General features: G+C 40.8%; 1 protein-coding gene across 3 annotated transcripts in view; it reads left to right on the top strand.

Moving 5' to 3' along the window:
- The window catches only part of PDE7B (phosphodiesterase 7B), a 341149-nt gene that overhangs the window by 301316 nt on the left and 22641 nt on the right, over positions 1-17192 (top strand). For all 3 annotated transcript variants that reach the window (XM_011978438.1, XM_011978440.1, XM_011978439.1), the window contains 2 exons: positions 1880-1980; positions 3426-3557. In XM_011978438.1, coding sequence (XP_011833828.1) covers positions 1880-1980; positions 3426-3557 — 233 coding nt within the window. The remainder of the gene's footprint in view (positions 1-1879; positions 1981-3425; positions 3558-17192) is intronic.

Here is a 17192-nt window from a genome sequence, read left to right as displayed (position 1 = left end):
TTATATGTAAAGAAAACCATCAGGAACATATCATTTTCAAAGAAGATACTTGTCTGCTGACATATTAACAAACCTCCAGCAGCATGTGCCTCAAATAATTCTAATCAGGACATGAGTTATTGAAAATTTTCAATAGGCTTTTTAAAAAATAATAATAACTACCATTTGTGTAGTGCCCACGATGAGCAGAGTACTTTTGGCAAGTTATTTCTAACCATTTAAACAAATCTGCAAGTAGGATGTTATTATCACCATTTGTCCCATAGTTTAGGAGAGGTACAAAGAGGCTTCATTACTTGCCCAAGGCCAACAGCTAGTAAGTGGCAGAATATGAGTCCAAGCCTAGCTCTGTTGACTTGGGAGTCCACCATCTTTCCACTCAACTCCATCATTACTCTGTATCAAAAGGCAGCCTCAGTTCTTATTTAAATTTGTGTGTATTCTTATTTATCTGCTAGTGAATTTTTCAGGGCACATTTCTAATCACCAAATGACTTTCCTCCGCCATTTAGCATGTTTCTGGCTTCTTTTTGACTTGCCACATGGCTGTACTTTGATTTTGGAAGCTGACTTAATGCCATCAGAAGAAAATAACAGGCGTGACAATAATAACGGGAGCCACACCCAGGTTTCTATGGTGCTTACATCTGCTGGAAGCTCTTCCAAGGACTTGCATATATTAGTAAACACATTTAATCCTTATTCCACTTTGAGCTCAGAGTTATTGCTATCCCCATTTTACAAAGGAGGAAACTGGGGGAACTTGCAGCTAAGTAACTTGCCCAATACAGACATTAAAGTGATAGAGGATTTAAATATAATTGTAAAATATACCTGCTGAATATAAGGTATGTGCAACGCAACAGAAATATTTGAAACCAGTCACAACATGGCTCATTTCCAGAAATCCAAATAACCTCAAGCTGATTGTATTTTAATTGATGGAACAAAGTAATGGCCATGCATAGGGCCAAATAATTTTGATTTGTCCAAAAAGGGAGATACAGATATAGATACTTTGGACATGTGTATCTACCCAGAAAATATGTAAAGAATACAAAGACTTGACAACAGAATTAATACCATAATCCAGAGCCAGATTCATAGCAATGGCCTGAGAGAATCTGGCTGTACTTGCAAAGCAGGACACTCTATAGACACTGAATATATTGCATCCTAAGCATCGCCTTGGTTATGAGCTGAAGCAGGCTAGTGTCTTCCATAAATAGCAAACCAAAATTGCCTTGTCTGTGTCTCTACTTGGTTCCAAGAGCACTCTAAGCCTTGCATTAGATTGCAGGAGCATGAAAGATGATACTCTAACTTGAATAAGGTAGAAATAAATGCAAGGAGTCCACAGTTGGATCAAGGCAGTACTCTGAATCTCTGCCCTAAGAGGCCCTGATTTGCTTTCACTGGTATTCGTTATTCAAGTGTTAAACCAGTCTTTGGATATCAGTATTCTGATGCTACTAGGGCTCTTTGAAGGAAACCTCATTTGTGGCATATTATTTATAAATGGCAGAAACTCAGACTATCGTGTGAGATAAAGTTGTCCTTTTCCTACATATTTATTTTTCCTGTGAATGACAGCCTTTATGAAAGTCAGAAAGGTGGGATTTATGAAGGAGGTGAGAAATCCCAAGGCTTCACAACTCTTTTTGGCCTTTCTCCCCTCTGCTATCCATCTCTGCTCTCTGCTAAAAACAGCCTAGCAGAACTGCCAAGCTTGCAAACCACGTTTATTTTTAAAGCATCTCTATGCTGCACATTTTGGAGGCACTGATATTTTTAAGCAAAAAGCACCCACAGTAAGTCTGAGCTAGTACACCACTCCTATTTGGGTTTTAGTTGATTGAGTTATCTGTTTACCTCCCAGTCATGGTTCAAGAAGATTACCACAGCCAAAACCCGTATCACAATGCTGTTCATGCAGCTGATGTCACCCAGGCCATGCACTGCTACCTGAAAGAGCCAAAGGTAAGATGACCCAGCTGCCTTCTCAGCCACCTGGAAATGCCAAGGAAACTAGCTGCTGGGCCCAAGTTACCCAACATATCTGAGTAACTATGTTATGTGTCATTAACAATGTGAACACAAATTATGGATATTAAGTTTCCAGTATCAGCTCTGAAAATCTTACAATGTTCATGAAAAAGAATGGGACTCATCTGAGGTTTTCTTTCATATTTTGTATATTTTTGAGGCTGCATTAGGACAAAAAAAAAAAAACTTCCTCTCTATGGCAAGCTACATCTTAGGTATCTTCAACAGTACATAGAACTAGCTCCGTGCCTTAGATCTCTGCCACAAACAGCACCAGCATTGAACTTTGCTGGGAAAAGTCTCCTACCGCATGAGTTTTGATCAACAAATGGAATCAAAGCTCCTCAAGTCTGATGTTCCCTTTCCTACTGAGCCAACTGGATATCCTGATTCAGGGCCCAAGAAAACTTGTGAATGTCAAAGACCTCTTAGCAAGCATGTTCTGATGCAATAAACCAATCCAAAGTTAAAAATTAAAAACATCATAATAATGCTCAATACTCAACATTCAGGCAGTCCTTAGCTGTATCAAGTCTGTTGGTACAAGGTACAGGATGAGTTTGCTTAAGGTTTCTGGAAAATTATATTCTAAGACTGTTGAGTTCAATCTGTTTTTAACATCCCCCTACATACGTGGATGCTTTGACAGTAACCACTAAATGTTCAGATGTCAAGCAGGCACTCTCAGGGCAAAGCTGAGTGGGTGCCTCATCCCTGCAACATACCCAAGGACATTAATGGCTCTGTTTTTTAATTTCCAAGTAGTCTAAGCATTGCAATATGTCATGCAGTTGTATTTTTAAAGTTAGTATTGGATTCCCATGTCTCTGCTTATTTTCCTAGCTAAACAGAAAATCACAGATTCTCATACATTCTCCCACTATTTATTATACATTGAAAAAAATGCAGATCTTACAAGTCGGCCCACTTCTTTCAAAGTGGCAAAGATATATTAGACAGTTGAAATACACAAATGATTTTTTATTAGGTCCATCACATGACTTCAACTTTTTTCTTCATTTACACATTTCTCTAGGAACAAGGCTGATTTTAGGCCCTGTCTTTTCCCTATCCACCCAACAGCAGTGTTGCCAACAAGCAATGCCATCACAACAACAAAACAAAACAGAGTGGAATAGGAAGAAGGGGATACCAGAATGATCTACACAATTTGAGTTTACCCAATTATTTTCCACACAGTCCTTTCCTTTTTGCCTGTGATTTCATGTGACTGTCACCTCATTTAATGCTTCAAAGGGTAAAGGTCTGGCTGATAGGCTTAAACAATGCCATGATGATCCATTGTGTTTGATTTAGCCAAAATGATTATGAGCTTATTTGTGAAAACATACCAATCTCCCAGTTTGTTTTTTTAACAGCTCGCCAGCTTCCTCACACCTCTGGACATCATGCTTGGACTGCTGGCTGCAGCAGCACACGATGTGGACCACCCAGGGGTGAACCAGCCATTTTTGATAAAAACTAACCACCATCTTGCCAACCTATATCAGGTAAGGGAGCCCAACCTGGCGCCAGACACAGTATGGTCAATTGCCTTAGGCCCGGTGCTGAAGCCCGAATCTCGCCCATGGAGAAAATCTTCTTTTAGGGTTAGCCTCAATGATGGAGACCACATCCAAAGAGCATGGGTTTGAAATAGGCCCAGCATATCCTGCAAGGGAGATTAAATTAATTTACAAGGATATCCAAGGAATTCAATTTGCTCCAAAGCAGGTTTGAAATTGTCTTAAGTTGAACAGGATCCTTGAACCTCCCCTCTCATGGTCTGAGAATATCTGTCTCCATGGAGACTATCTTGTACATAATGGCCAGTTAAAGCCAGTTCCTGCAGGACTGCCGTGGATATTTCCGAGGTGCAACCCTAATTCAGACTTGATTCTGGGGCCATTTCTGAACTGTGTTGGCCTCTGAGTCAGAGATATGTTATTAAAGACAATAGGCGTACTTCATTGTTATAAAATAGTTGAGCAATATGAGAAGGTTGGCCTGAAGAATTCTTCTCTACAATATTGTTTCAGATATTAAGCCCTAGATCGTAAATGAGTTACTTCCAGAATTTTCAATGTGGTTCTTTGAATACCTTCAGCTGTCATTAACAAAATCATTTCACACAAGAGAGTCACTGATATCAGTTTTAGTAGATCTTTTGAAAAAAAAAAAAAAGAGTGCTGAAAGAAATCCTGGCAGATGCCCATAAAATAGCTGCATTAAACAAGATTTTGCAACTTGAGGATGCATTTTTTTTTCAATAAAGTACAATTGGAACATGAAAAGAAGCCTTTCTCCATCCAGTTGATTAGCTTTGGGCACAGATAGGAAACAGGTTTCCAAGACATATATGTTTACCTAGCATATACTTCAATTCTGAGCTCCCTTGAGCTGCCAGCCAGCACCTAGAGCTGGGATAGATATGGCCACGTAGAGGAGACAGGATAATAGAACCAAAAAAGCCTTTTGATGGTGACCTAAAATCTAAACAAAGATTTAAAAAAAGCTAAAACTTAATTTTCTAAACCATCTCAGCAGCAAAATGTATTGCTTGAGAAAAGACACAGATATTTAACTAGGGAAAAAATGAATGACTATTGTGAAAACCCCCAAAACAAGTTTTTTTTTCCCTCCTGTCAATTTTGACTTTTTCAAATGTCATTTATTAGAAAAAGAAAATCAGTCAACAAGGTTGGCTACTCAGTCCATTAACATATAATGTAAATGTTTACATGATTCTAATTTCTCATCATCAAATAAATCCTATCAATGACGTTTCAGAGAGTAACTACTGCTATTGACTGATTTGTACATAAAAACCAAGGTCATAAAACTACACTTTCACATGTAATATATGAAGAACATGTAGCAAGTTCTTATTTAGAGAGGAATTCAGAAAGAAATATGCTAAATATTAAAGAGAGACATAAAAACAAGAAAATAAGTATAGAATTTCATTAGTAAGTGAAGAATTACATGCTCACTGATGATTAACAAAAATTGATTCTCAGAAATACCCCAATCTATCTGATTCAGATACTAAAGATTTTCTCAGAAAAATTGATTTTTTTCTCAAACTTTTGAAGTGAAGATAGTTTTTAATAACATTTCTTTTCTTTTTTTTCTTTCTTTCTTTTTTTTTTTTTTTGATGGAGTCTTGCTCTGTCACCCAGGCTAGAGTACAGCGGCTCGGTCTCAGCTCACTGCAACTTCTGCCTCCTGGGTTCAAGCGATTCTCCCGCCTCAGCCTCCTGAGTAGCTGGGATTACAGGCGCCCACCACCATGCCAGGCTAATTTTTGTGGTTTTAGTAGAGATGGGCTTTCGCCATGTTGGCCAGGCTGGTCCCTAACCCCTGACCTCAGGTGATCCACCCACCTTGGCCTCCCCAAGTGCTAGGATTACAAGCGTGAGCCACCACGCCTGGCCTATTTTCATCTTTTTATTAAAAATGAATACTCTAATACAACCAAGTTCTACAGGCCTTTTCAATGCAACATATAGTCACATATTTTTAATCAGCAATATAAACTTACTGCATATATTGCAATATATGGCTGATTATCCAAGTCCTAGAAGTTCAAAGATGAATGAAACACAATCTCTGCCCTCAAACATTTGTTCAAACTCAGATGCTCAAAATGAGCAAAATCCAAGCAAACTTAATCCCAATTTGAAAGAGGTTTGAGGGATTAGTTCATGTTGATACAATTGTTTTTTTAAAATCTTTAAAGAGTAGATACTTGTGCTGTTCTTTGTATCCAGAGACGTTACTAGAATAAAGTGAGCTACTGGTTTGGTTTTCTTCTCCCCCCACAGTAGTAAATTTATTCTCTAATTCTCTGGCCTTGTCCCTGTAACGAAAGAGAAGAGAGAGGGATCCATGTATGTGTCTCTGTGTGTGTGTGTGTGTGTCTGTGTGTGTGTGTGTCTGTGTGTGTGTTTTCAGAAACAGGGTCTTGCTTTCTCACCCAGGCTGGAGTGCAGTAGTGCGATCATAGCTCACTGCAGCCTGGAATTCCTGGGCTCAAGCAATCCCTCCACCCCAGCCTCCCTAGTAGCTGGGACTACAGGCACCTGCCACCACACCTAATTCTGTTTTTTGTAGGGACAGGGTCTCACTATGTTGCCCGGGCTAGTTTCGAACTCCTGGCCTCAAGTGATCATCCCACCTCAGCCTACCAAAACATTAGGATTACTGTCATGAGCCACCTGGGACTACAGGCCTGAGCTACCATGCCCAACCAAGAAGGATCTCTTTGATGATGACTAGGGAGAAATTGAGGTATAGGTCTAGGGACCACATTCAGGACACTACCTGTATCAGTCACCTGTTCAACTGGTCTTAGGATCTCTTGGAGGCTGTAGATCCATGTCGTTTAAGATTTCAGGACAAAGTTAAAGGCAAGGCAGTATCACATAGCACCATACAGATATCTCCAGTGTTCTACAGCTGGCTAGAATACAAGCTGAAACTTTTCTTAGCCAAATTGGTACTTGTAAATACTGAAAGTAAAAATTGTTTAAAAGGACTTGAAAATAATAGGAAATTTCAATTTTGTCAAAAAATTATGATCCCTTTATTTTTGGCTATATACCATCACTATTAACTATACTAAGGAACATCAAAAAGATGAAAAACATTTCTTTCAAAAAGTTCAGTTCAACAAACTATTTAACTAACCTTTGTTCAACACTTACTATGACCCAAACACTGTGCCAAACGCCTTTGATGTCATATATTATTAATCTTCACAATAGCCCAGTGGCTATTGATACTTGGGAAATGTAAGTGTTTTTCCTGAAAATAAGCAGATAATAGTAGAACTGGAATTAGAACTCAACTTTTTGGTTTCCAGAGCCAAAGTGCCTAAGAACTATGCATACTGCCTCTGAAATTCATACTGATCACCTACCGTGTGCAAGAAACTAACAGCTCTCCTACAATCCTCCTATTGTAGTGAGGCAGACAAGAGGGTTCTAGAAAAGTGATCAAGGCCAGGAGCAGTGGCTCACGCCTGTTATCCCAGCACTTTGGGAGGACAGCCTGGCTAACACGGTGAAACCCCATCTCTACTAAAAATACAAAAATTAGCTGGACATGGTGGCACATGCTTGTAATCCCAGCTACTTGGGAGACTGAGACAGAAGAATCACTTGAACCCAGGAGGCGGAGGTTGAAGTGAGCCAATATGGCACCACTGCACTCCAGCCTGGGCAACAGAGGGAGACCCATCTCAAAGAAAAAAAAAAAAAAAAAGAAGAAGAGAAAAGAAAAGTGATCTAAAGTGTGAGAGGCTTGATAGATACTTTACAGTATTTAGCTACAAACGAATGTGATGGGAAGACGGGGGAAAGGGAAACTGATTCTGCAGATAGTTTCAGGGGGAAAATAAAGAGCATAGAAAAAGAATGCTATAAATTGGGCCTTAGAAAGTTTGAGTAGACCGGGCGTGGTGGCTCACACCTGTAATCCCAGCATGTTGGGAGGCCAAGGCGGGTCGGATCATGAGGTCAGGAGATTGAGACCATCCTGGCTAACACGGTGAAACCCTGTCTCTACTAAAAATACAAAAAATTAGCCGCGCACGGTGGCGGGCGCCTGTAGTCCCAGCTACTCGGGAGGCTGAGGCAGGAGAATGGCGTGAACCCGGGAGGCAGAGATTGCAGTGAGCCCAGATCGTGCCACTGCACTCCAGCCCGGGCAACAGAGCGAGACTCCATCTCAAAAACAAAAAAAAAGTGTAACATTTTTAATAGCTGAGATGAAAATAAGGCATTAGAGCCAGGATGAGCTGATGTACTTTTAGGATTAAATTCCACAACTCCAGAATAACTGAAAATGGAATGTCTGGTGGCCTTTAGCTGAGTATGGTCCTGCCATCTACAGCCCCGTCTCTGATCAGTGTCTTGTGCCTATCATGATTCCATGCCCATGCTCTCTTTTGTAGTAACTTCAGATTAGTTGGACAGGACATGACCTGGATCAAGAAATCTTTACTCCGCATTACGTTATAGATGAGGAACTGGCACAAATCTTCAAGTTTTCAATATCAAAGGGAAAAAAGATAACGTTACATAATATGTAAGCTGAGCAAAACCAACGAAAATACAACACGTGATATTTTAAAATCTTTGCAAATGTAGCCTTTTAGCCTCTCAAGGGCCTGTTTGCTGAGATACAAATGGGCTTTCAGGGAGCTATTTGCAAATTTTCACAGGATGTCTGTATGAACATTTGTCTAGGAAGAGGGTCTATAACTTACTCTCATCAAATTTTAAAATGAGTTGCAGATTCTGAAAATGTTAAGAACCATGGTAATGAATGAAAAATATATATGTACATATATACACAAAAATTATGCATGCACATTTGGTCAACAAGAATACCGTAGAGAGGATGTGCCAGGAATTATGTGGCTTGGGGAACACCCTGTGCGTGACTTTGCTACAATCCAGACTTATTATAAATGAGATAAAATGGAAGAGGGCTTCCTCTCCCTCCTTCTGTTGGCTGTGCTCTTTTAGTTTTAATAAATAAGAAGATCATTGCATAACATCCAGCCTGTTATTCTGCCCTGAGATAAAGAGAGAGAAGGGCAGCTGGAGTGAAGGTCAGGTCAGAGGGTTCCCTCCCATGGTCTGTTCTCTGGGCGGGACTCACTCACTGAACTGCCAACCAAGTTCAACATGAAGGCACTGAAGGCACTTCCACTTGGCACCTCTCTCTTCAGACTGGAAGCAGTCCAGGTGTCCAGGATGGACTGGGAGGAAAAACAGCATGTGAGAAATAGAACCAAGAATTTACTTTCTGTTCCTTCACCCTCCAACCCACATACAATTTTAATGGTGGGCTCGGCAACTGTGCAAAGTAAGCATTAAGTCACATACAACAGTGGTGATTATGAATTGTAAAGGCATAACTGTCAGTTCAATTTTAAATTTAACTCCTTTCGATAGAGTCCAACAACAGGGACTCTATCATTTACTCATGACAGAGCATCCTTAAAATAATGACTTAAAACATTGTCCCATAAACATTTTATTTATTGCATTCTATAATGTCTTGCAGAAGTTTATAATCAGTTTTCTCAGTCATTTATCACAAGCACTTAGAGGGGGTTCAGCATTTTGAACCACTTTTTATTCTTAATGAGTCTGAATCACAGACATGAAGTTGACCTAGCCAGGAGAATATTCCTTCCACGTGGTCCTATGACCCCCCCCATCAAACAAACCTCTGCAAAGATTAACATAAGCTCACAATTTCTACAGTATGAAAGGTGTTTTTGGAAAGTAGTGTTAAAATTATAAAAGGAGCCTCAAATTTGACTTTCTGTTCCATAAAGTTTCTGCCATCCCCAATCTGAACCCCAGGCTTCTCTGCAGACAGCAATTGGTATCCCCGCTCCCTGCTCTCAGCTCAGTGTCTTGGACAGATGAAGAACAAATAAGAGAAAGACATCTTCAAACAGTCATTAAACAAGGCAGTGCTATCGTTTCTTCAAGGGCCAAGGTCTTGTTTAGGGCTCAAGGAGCTTCTATTCCACTGAGACCTCCTAGGCTGGGGCTCTCATAGCGTTACCAAGGAGACCACTTGGCTTGTTAGGGAAGAACTCAGCAGCCTCCATTATCTCCTAAAGTCTTTCACCTTGTTTCATGAGCAATTAAAAATGAAAATACAGACAATGTTCCTGATGTTTTTCTTTCTGTATCCTCTGGATTTAAATTGTGCAATTAACTCTGGTTCCTGTTGTACCCCAGATTCAGTTTATCATCATCATTTGAAGTATTTTAATCAAAGAAAGTGTCCAACAAATAGAGGAAAAAGCAGTTTAAATCTGCCTTGTATGATAGCAACTCTGCTCGGCCAGATTCTGTTTGCCAAATACCCTCTTGACTTCATTTGAAAACCTGTGTTGGTGGTGTATTAAAGGCCAGGTACGATACTAGCAAAGGGATTGTTTTGTTTTTAGGGTGAAAAATACTTGCTAATTCAGGCACAAAGGGAAGTGAAGCTTTTGCCTTAGAAGTTGGAAGGGTTTTTTTTTTTTTTTTCAAATTAAAGTTCGAATAGGTTTTGTTGTCACAAAGGTAGATGCTTACTCCTTCAACTTTAAGATGAAGATTACTCTTAAAACTGCAGGTAGGAACAGTTTGAGCCACTAGAACACATTGTCATCAGGATAATGTGAAATTACTGAACTGATACTTCTTAAAAGTAGACAGATATGGTACCTGATGTGGTATTCTAGAACCGGTTAGGGTTTCAAAGGATAGTAAATTGTATCCTCTCACCACGTGTTTAGATCTCCATGACCACTTCGGATGCTTTTCTTCTTTTTCTCAGTCTACCTTTGGTTGATATGAGTCATTGAGGCTCTGTGAAAGATGAGTCTGTAGGAGTAGAGCTGCTTCTTGCTAGGGAGGATACAGCATTCTTATCTCTGGCAATTCACTAAGAAATCCCAGTGTATGCAAGTCTGCTCGCCACCCCTAGGTTCAGGGCACCAGCATCATCCTCTCATCCACCTACTCTCAGCCTTGCCTGGTTTAGCCATTTTTCCACTATGAAGACAGAAGGAGTTTCCTGAAACTCAAATCTGACCACATCAATTCCTGCTTAAAACCCTACCATGCCTCAGGATTGAGTCCAAATGACTTAACACAATTTACCATCCCCGTTCTGATCTGACCCCTGCCATTCCTTCCAGCCTCACTTCCCACCATTCCCCTCCCAGGCTTCTGTGCATTGAGGCTGAACTTCCAGTTTCCCAAACATATCACTCAATCCTTTGTCCATTCAGCAGATATATATGGAGTGCTGAATATATGCTAGGTGCAGGAGTACAGAAGATGAACAAAACAAACAAAAAAGTCTGCTTTATTCTAAGGGAAACAGAAAGTAAGTAAAATATGTTTTCTATTAGAAAGTGATAATTCCTAGATAAAAACAAAACAAGATAAAGATATAAAGTATTCCTCTTGCTTACAGATCTTCACACCCATGCTCTTCCTTCTATTTGAATAAAATGTAATATTCCATGGTATATTTTACTCAAATACAATATACAGTAGAGTATGTTGTCTGTACTCTCTGATTCCTCTCTAACTTGCTCATCCTTTTGATCTCAATTTGGACATATTTCCCTCCTGAAAGCCTTCTTTTTCTCTAAAATTCCATCTTAAAGCCCCTCCTATGTGATTTTCCAGTACTCTCTTACTTTCCTTATCACAGTATGTTTCACTCCAATCGCTATTCCCTGATTAGATGTCCACTTCCCAGACAGACAGTACATTTCTGGTCACCTAACTTATTCACTGTGATATCCTCAATACCCAGAACAGTTCTGATGTCCAGGGAATATTTAATAGCTTCTCCTGCTTATTATTGCAGTCTTACTAAGAATACACAGAGAGTATACCATGCAGGAGTAGTAGCAATGATTAAAAATTCTTGGAATGATCTCATTGCATCTTGGAATTGACAAATGCAAGCTGATACATGTTATTTCTTGAGTCATTTACCTAATCCTGTTGTCTGTGAGTGAGTAGTGGGAGGGAACCAATTGCTGTAATAATTTTAAAATTTCTTTGGATTTTACCTAAGTCTAAGGATTTCACTACAGAAGATCCTAAATCTGGCTTCTATCAGATATTGACCAAAAATTCAAATAGGGCTCTTTTAACAGTTCTTTTAACTTTTGCAGCTACTGAACTTTGGGGTATCAATTACTCAGCACCCATTCAACAAATATTTACCTATTTAAGTGGCACTGTGCCACATACCATGGCACAGAGATGAATACGATATGCTCCCTGCCCTCAATAGCAGTCATATATGGCCACAGTTTTCACACAGGGTATGTGTGCCCATGGGGATATGTGAAGACTTTCCAAGGGGTACACAGGCATAAACAGTGTTAACAGAATCCATTTTTAGGTCCTTAAACTGACCTGCCTGGAATGTGCTTGCAGGGCAGTGAAGCCAGTTCCACTTTTCCACTTACCTTTCACAGTTACCCTATTTCCACTTTCCAAAAGACAGACAGATGTCTGACTCATTCTAAGTTATATTTTATACTGATATGGGTATAAAAATACCAAAGGAACTGTATTAGTCCATATTCATGCTGCTATAAGGACACACCTGAGACCGGGTAATTTATCAAGGAAAGAGGTTTAATTGACCCACAGTTCCGCAGGGCTAGGGAAGCCTCAGGAAACTTACAATCATAGCAGAAGGGGAAGCAAACACGTCCTTCTTTACATGGTGGCAGGAAGGAGAAGTGTGAGCAAAAGGGAAAAAAACCCTTATAAAACCATCAGATGTAATGAGAACTCATGCACTATCACGAGAACAGCATGGGGGACCACCCCCATGATTCAATTACCTCCCACCAGGTCCCTCCCATCACATGTAGGGATTATGGGAACTACAATTCAAGATGAGATTTGGATAGGAACACAGCCAAACCATATCATTCTGCCCCTGGCACCTCCCAAATTTCATGTCCTTGCATTTCAAACCATAGTCATGCCTTTCCAACATTCCCCACAGTTTTAACTCATTCCAGCATTAACCCAAAAGTCCAAGTCCATAGTCTCATCTGAGACAAAGCAAGTCCCTTTTACCTAGGAGCCTATAAAATCAAAGCAAGTTAGTTACTTCCTAGATACAATGGGGTCACAGGCATTGGGTAAATACACCCATTCCAAATGGGAGAAATTGGCCAAAACAAAAGGGCTACAGGCCCCATGCAAGTCCACCATCCAATAAGGCAGTCATTAAACCTTAAAGTTCCAAAATGATCTCCTTTGACTCCGTGTCTCACATCTAGGTCACACTGATGCAACAGGTGGGCTCCCATGCCTTGGGCAGCTCCATTCCTGTGGCCTTGCAGGGTACAACCTCTTTCCCAGCTGCTTTCACGGGATAGTATTGAGTGTCTGTGGTTTTTCCAGGTACATAGGTGCAAGCTATAGGTGGATCTACCATTCTGGGGTCTGGAAGACAGTGGCCCTCTTCTCACAGCTCCACAAGGCAGTGCCCCAGTGGGGACTGTGTGGGGGGGCTCCAATCCTACATTTCTCTTCTGCACTGCCCTAGCAGAGATTTTCCATGAGGGTTCTGCCCCTACAGAAACTTATGCCTGGACATACAGGCATTTCCGTACATCCTATGAAATCTAGGTGGAGGTTCCCAAACCTCAGTTCTTGATTTCTGTGGACCCACAAGCTCAACACCATGTGGAAGCCGCTAAGGCTTGGGGTTGCACCTTCTGAAGCAATGGCCTGAGCTACACCTTGACCCCTTTTAGCCACGGCTAGACCTGAAGCAGCTGGGATGCAGGGCACCATGTCCCAAGGCTGGCAGAGAGCAGAGGAACCCTGGACCCTGGCCCAGGAAACCACTTTTACCTCCCAGGCCTCCAGGCCTGTGATGGTTCGGGCTGCCATGGAGGTCTCTGATATGCCTTGGAGACATTTTCCCCATTGTCTTGGTGATTAACATTTGACTCATGACTTATGCAAATTTCTGCAGCTGGCTTGAATTTCTCCCCAGAAAATGGGTTTTTCTATTGCATCATCAGCCTACACATTTTCCAAAGTTTTATGCTCTGCTTCCCTTTGAATGCTTTGCCACTTAGAAATTTCTTCTGTCAGATACTCTAAATCATCTCTCTCAAGTTCAAAGTTCCACAGATCTCTAGAGCAGGGGCAAAATGCCACCAGTCTCTTTGCTAAAGCATAGCGGAGTCACTTTTATTCCAGTTCCCAACAAGTTCTTCATGTTCATCTGAGACCATCTCAGCTTAGACTTTATTGTCCATATCACTATCAGCATTTTGGGCAAAGCCATGCAACAAGTCTCTAGGAAGTTCCAAACTTTCCCACATTTTTCTGTCTTCTTCTGAGCCCTCCAAACTGTTCCAACGTATGCCTGTTACCCAGTTCCAAACTTACTTCCACATTTTCAGGTATCTTTATTACAGCACCTGACTCTGAGTACCATATTAGTCCATTCTCATGGTGCTATAAAGACATACGCGAGATTGGGTAATTTATAAAGGAAATAGGTTTAATTGACTCACAGTTCCACAGCACTGGGGAGGCCTCAGGAAACTTACCATCATAGTAGAAGGGGAGGCAAACACATCCTTCTTCACATGGTGGCAGGAAGGAGAAGTGCCGAGCAAAGGGGAGAAACCCCCTTATAAAGCCGTCAGATCTCATGGGAACTCTCTCACTGTCATGAGAACTGAATCGTGGGGACCACCACCACGATTCAGTTACCTCTCACCAGGTCCCTCCCATCACATGTAAGGATTATGGGAACTACAAGATGAGATTTGGATGGGGACATAGCCAAGCCATATCAAGAGCAATTAAAAATATTAAAGGAAGTCTCCTGTAACTGAGGTACGATAACTCCCCCATTCATCTCATAAACAGACATATGACCAATAAATTATTATTCTTGAGCATAATTATTATTTCCAAATTTGCAATAAACATGTGTTTTGACCAATGAGTTACTGATAAGAGTTACACTATAAACTCAAGCTGGAAAAATATTTAGTACTTAGAGTCTGATGTTAGGAAGTATTTTTAAATCAAATTTCAATTTATAGAATTTTGTTGCAGAGAAATAATAGAATGACAATAAAAGATTTTCACATATAAAATTATATTACATTAAACTAAAAATCTATGGAGAAATAGAATGAAAATATAAGCTCTAGAGGGAAAAGAATTTATTTAATAGTTCTGACTTAAATAATAAGTTAAATTATTCATGTGGGTGTTTTTCAATGGGTGCTGAATGGGCATTAAATGCCGTTGTTATTAGGTTCCCTTAGACACATTTAATACCCAAAAGAGTGATATAGTAATTTTATATTAAAATACCAACATTCACTAATACACTTGACATTACATCTTTTGTAACCACTTACACTTATGATTTTTGAAAGTTATCAGCTCTGAAAAGTGTGAGGAAAGTACAGTTTTTCAAAATTCACCGAATGAGCAGTCCACTGACATGTGGGAACAAGGCCAGTGAACAAAGTTGTTACAAGGTGTAATAGACACTAGGATAGAAGTTTCCTGTGGGTGTAGGAGGTCTGGAAGATGAAGCTGTCAGTTCTGTTGAGAGAACCAAGAAAGGCTTTCCAAGCAGATCAATGATTTGTCTCAGAAATAAGTAGATAAGGTCATGTGTGTGTGTGCATGTGTGTTCCCAACTTTATTAAGGCGATTCCTCTCACCCTTTTTTGGAGTTATGTAATCCTTTATTATCATTTCCTATGCCCAAACCAAGCCTTACTATAAATCAAGACATTGAAAAGGCCCTCTCATTAGCTCTTTCGGGATGACATGGAAGACAAATTAACTTTAAATGCACTTGGTATATTTGTGATTTAAACAAGAGAGAAGTTTATTCCTAACTTTCATAAAAGTTTGGCAGTTGGAAGTCCAAGGAAGGCACAATAGCTCCACAAAATCATTACAGACCCAGGATCCTTTTAGTTCTACAATCTGTCATCTCTTGAGTAGGGCACTTGTCCTCCTCACCCAAGGTAGCTGCTGGAGGTCAAACCATTCCTGCTGCATTCCAGTGAGAAGATAGAATGGGGAAAAGCAAAAGAAGCCTCTCTCAGATGAGTCCACCTTTGCTTTAAACAACCTTCCTGGAAATCCCACACACTTCTGCTAACATTTAGTGGATCAGAACTTCACCAAATGATCCCACCTAGTTGTAAAGGAGGCTGAGAAATGCTGTCTTTATTCTGAATAGCCATAAGCCCATTTAAAAACTGAGGTTCTATGAGTAAGGAAGAAAGGAAATCGGGTAAACGGGATGAACAAACAGGAGTCTCTGGCATACCTGACACTTAATCTTAAACCTAAGGCCATCAAAATGATGACTTGGTGTGATCCTTCCCTTTATGTAACATTCTTCCTCTAACCCACCAGTTACTACAGCACTTACATAACCATTGTGTTTCCCTTTTGTTGTTGTTACTGCTTTGGTTATTTGATATCCCCGCTGTGCTGCCATGTGTCTAATGGCACCTCAAACTCCACATGTCCCACACTGAACTCTACACCTGCTCCACTGCAGCTTTCCCAGTTAATGGGCACTCCATCCTTCTGTGCCCATACCAGAAACACTGGAATCATCCTGCAGACCCAGAAATCAACCACCTCTCACCACCTCTGCTGCTACCTCCCCCATCCACATCTCTATCACCTCTTACCTGGATGAGTGCTATTGCCCCAAATAGCCTTCCACTTGTGTATTAGTCCCTTCTCACATTGTGATAAAGAAATACCTGCAACTGGGTAATTTATAAAGAGGTTTAATTGGCTTATTGTTCCACAGGATGTACAGGAAGCATGATGCTGGCATCTGCTTGGCTTCTGGGGAGACCTTAGGAAATTTACAGTCCTGGCAGATGGCAAAGGGAGTAGGCATTTCACACAGCTAGAGTAGAAGCAAGAGAGTGAGTGATGACAAGGTGCTACGTACTTTTAAACAAGCAGATCTCATAAGAACTCACTATCGGCCGGGCGCGGTGGCTCAAGCCTGTAATCCCAGCACTTTGGGAGGCCGAGACGGGCGGATCACGAGGTCAGGAGATCGAGACCATCCTGGTTAATACGGTGAAACCCCGTCTCTACTAAAAAAAAGTACAAAAAACTAGCCGGGCGAGGTGGCGGGCGCCTGTAGTCCCAGCTACTTGGGAGGCTGAGGCAGGAGAATGGCGTGAACCCGGGAGGCGGAGCTTGCAGTGAGCTGAGATCTGGCCACTGCACTCCAGCCTGGGCGACAGAGTGAGACTCCGTCTCAAAAAAAAAAAAAAAAAAAAGAACTCACTATCACAAGAACAGCATCAAAGGGATGGTGCCAAATCATTCAGGAGAAACCACACTCATAATCCAATCCCCTCCCACCAGGCCCCACCTCCACTAGTGGGGATTACAACTGAACATAAGATTTGGCTGGGGAAACAGATACAAACCATTTCAACTTGTTTCTTCCCTTACCCTTACCAAAGTCTATTGTCAACATACACCAAAAGTGGCCTTATTTAAATGTAAGTCATATAATTTTACTCCTCCCAAACCCTT

Source organism: Mandrillus leucophaeus, unplaced genomic scaffold (genome assembly GCF_000951045.1).
Source record: "Mandrillus leucophaeus isolate KB7577 unplaced genomic scaffold, Mleu.le_1.0 Scaffold194, whole genome shotgun sequence".
Lineage (NCBI taxonomy): Eukaryota > Metazoa > Chordata > Mammalia > Primates > Cercopithecidae > Mandrillus > Mandrillus leucophaeus.
The sequence above is the reverse complement of the archived record's forward strand: the minus strand, read 5'-3'. Positions and strand labels throughout refer to the sequence as shown.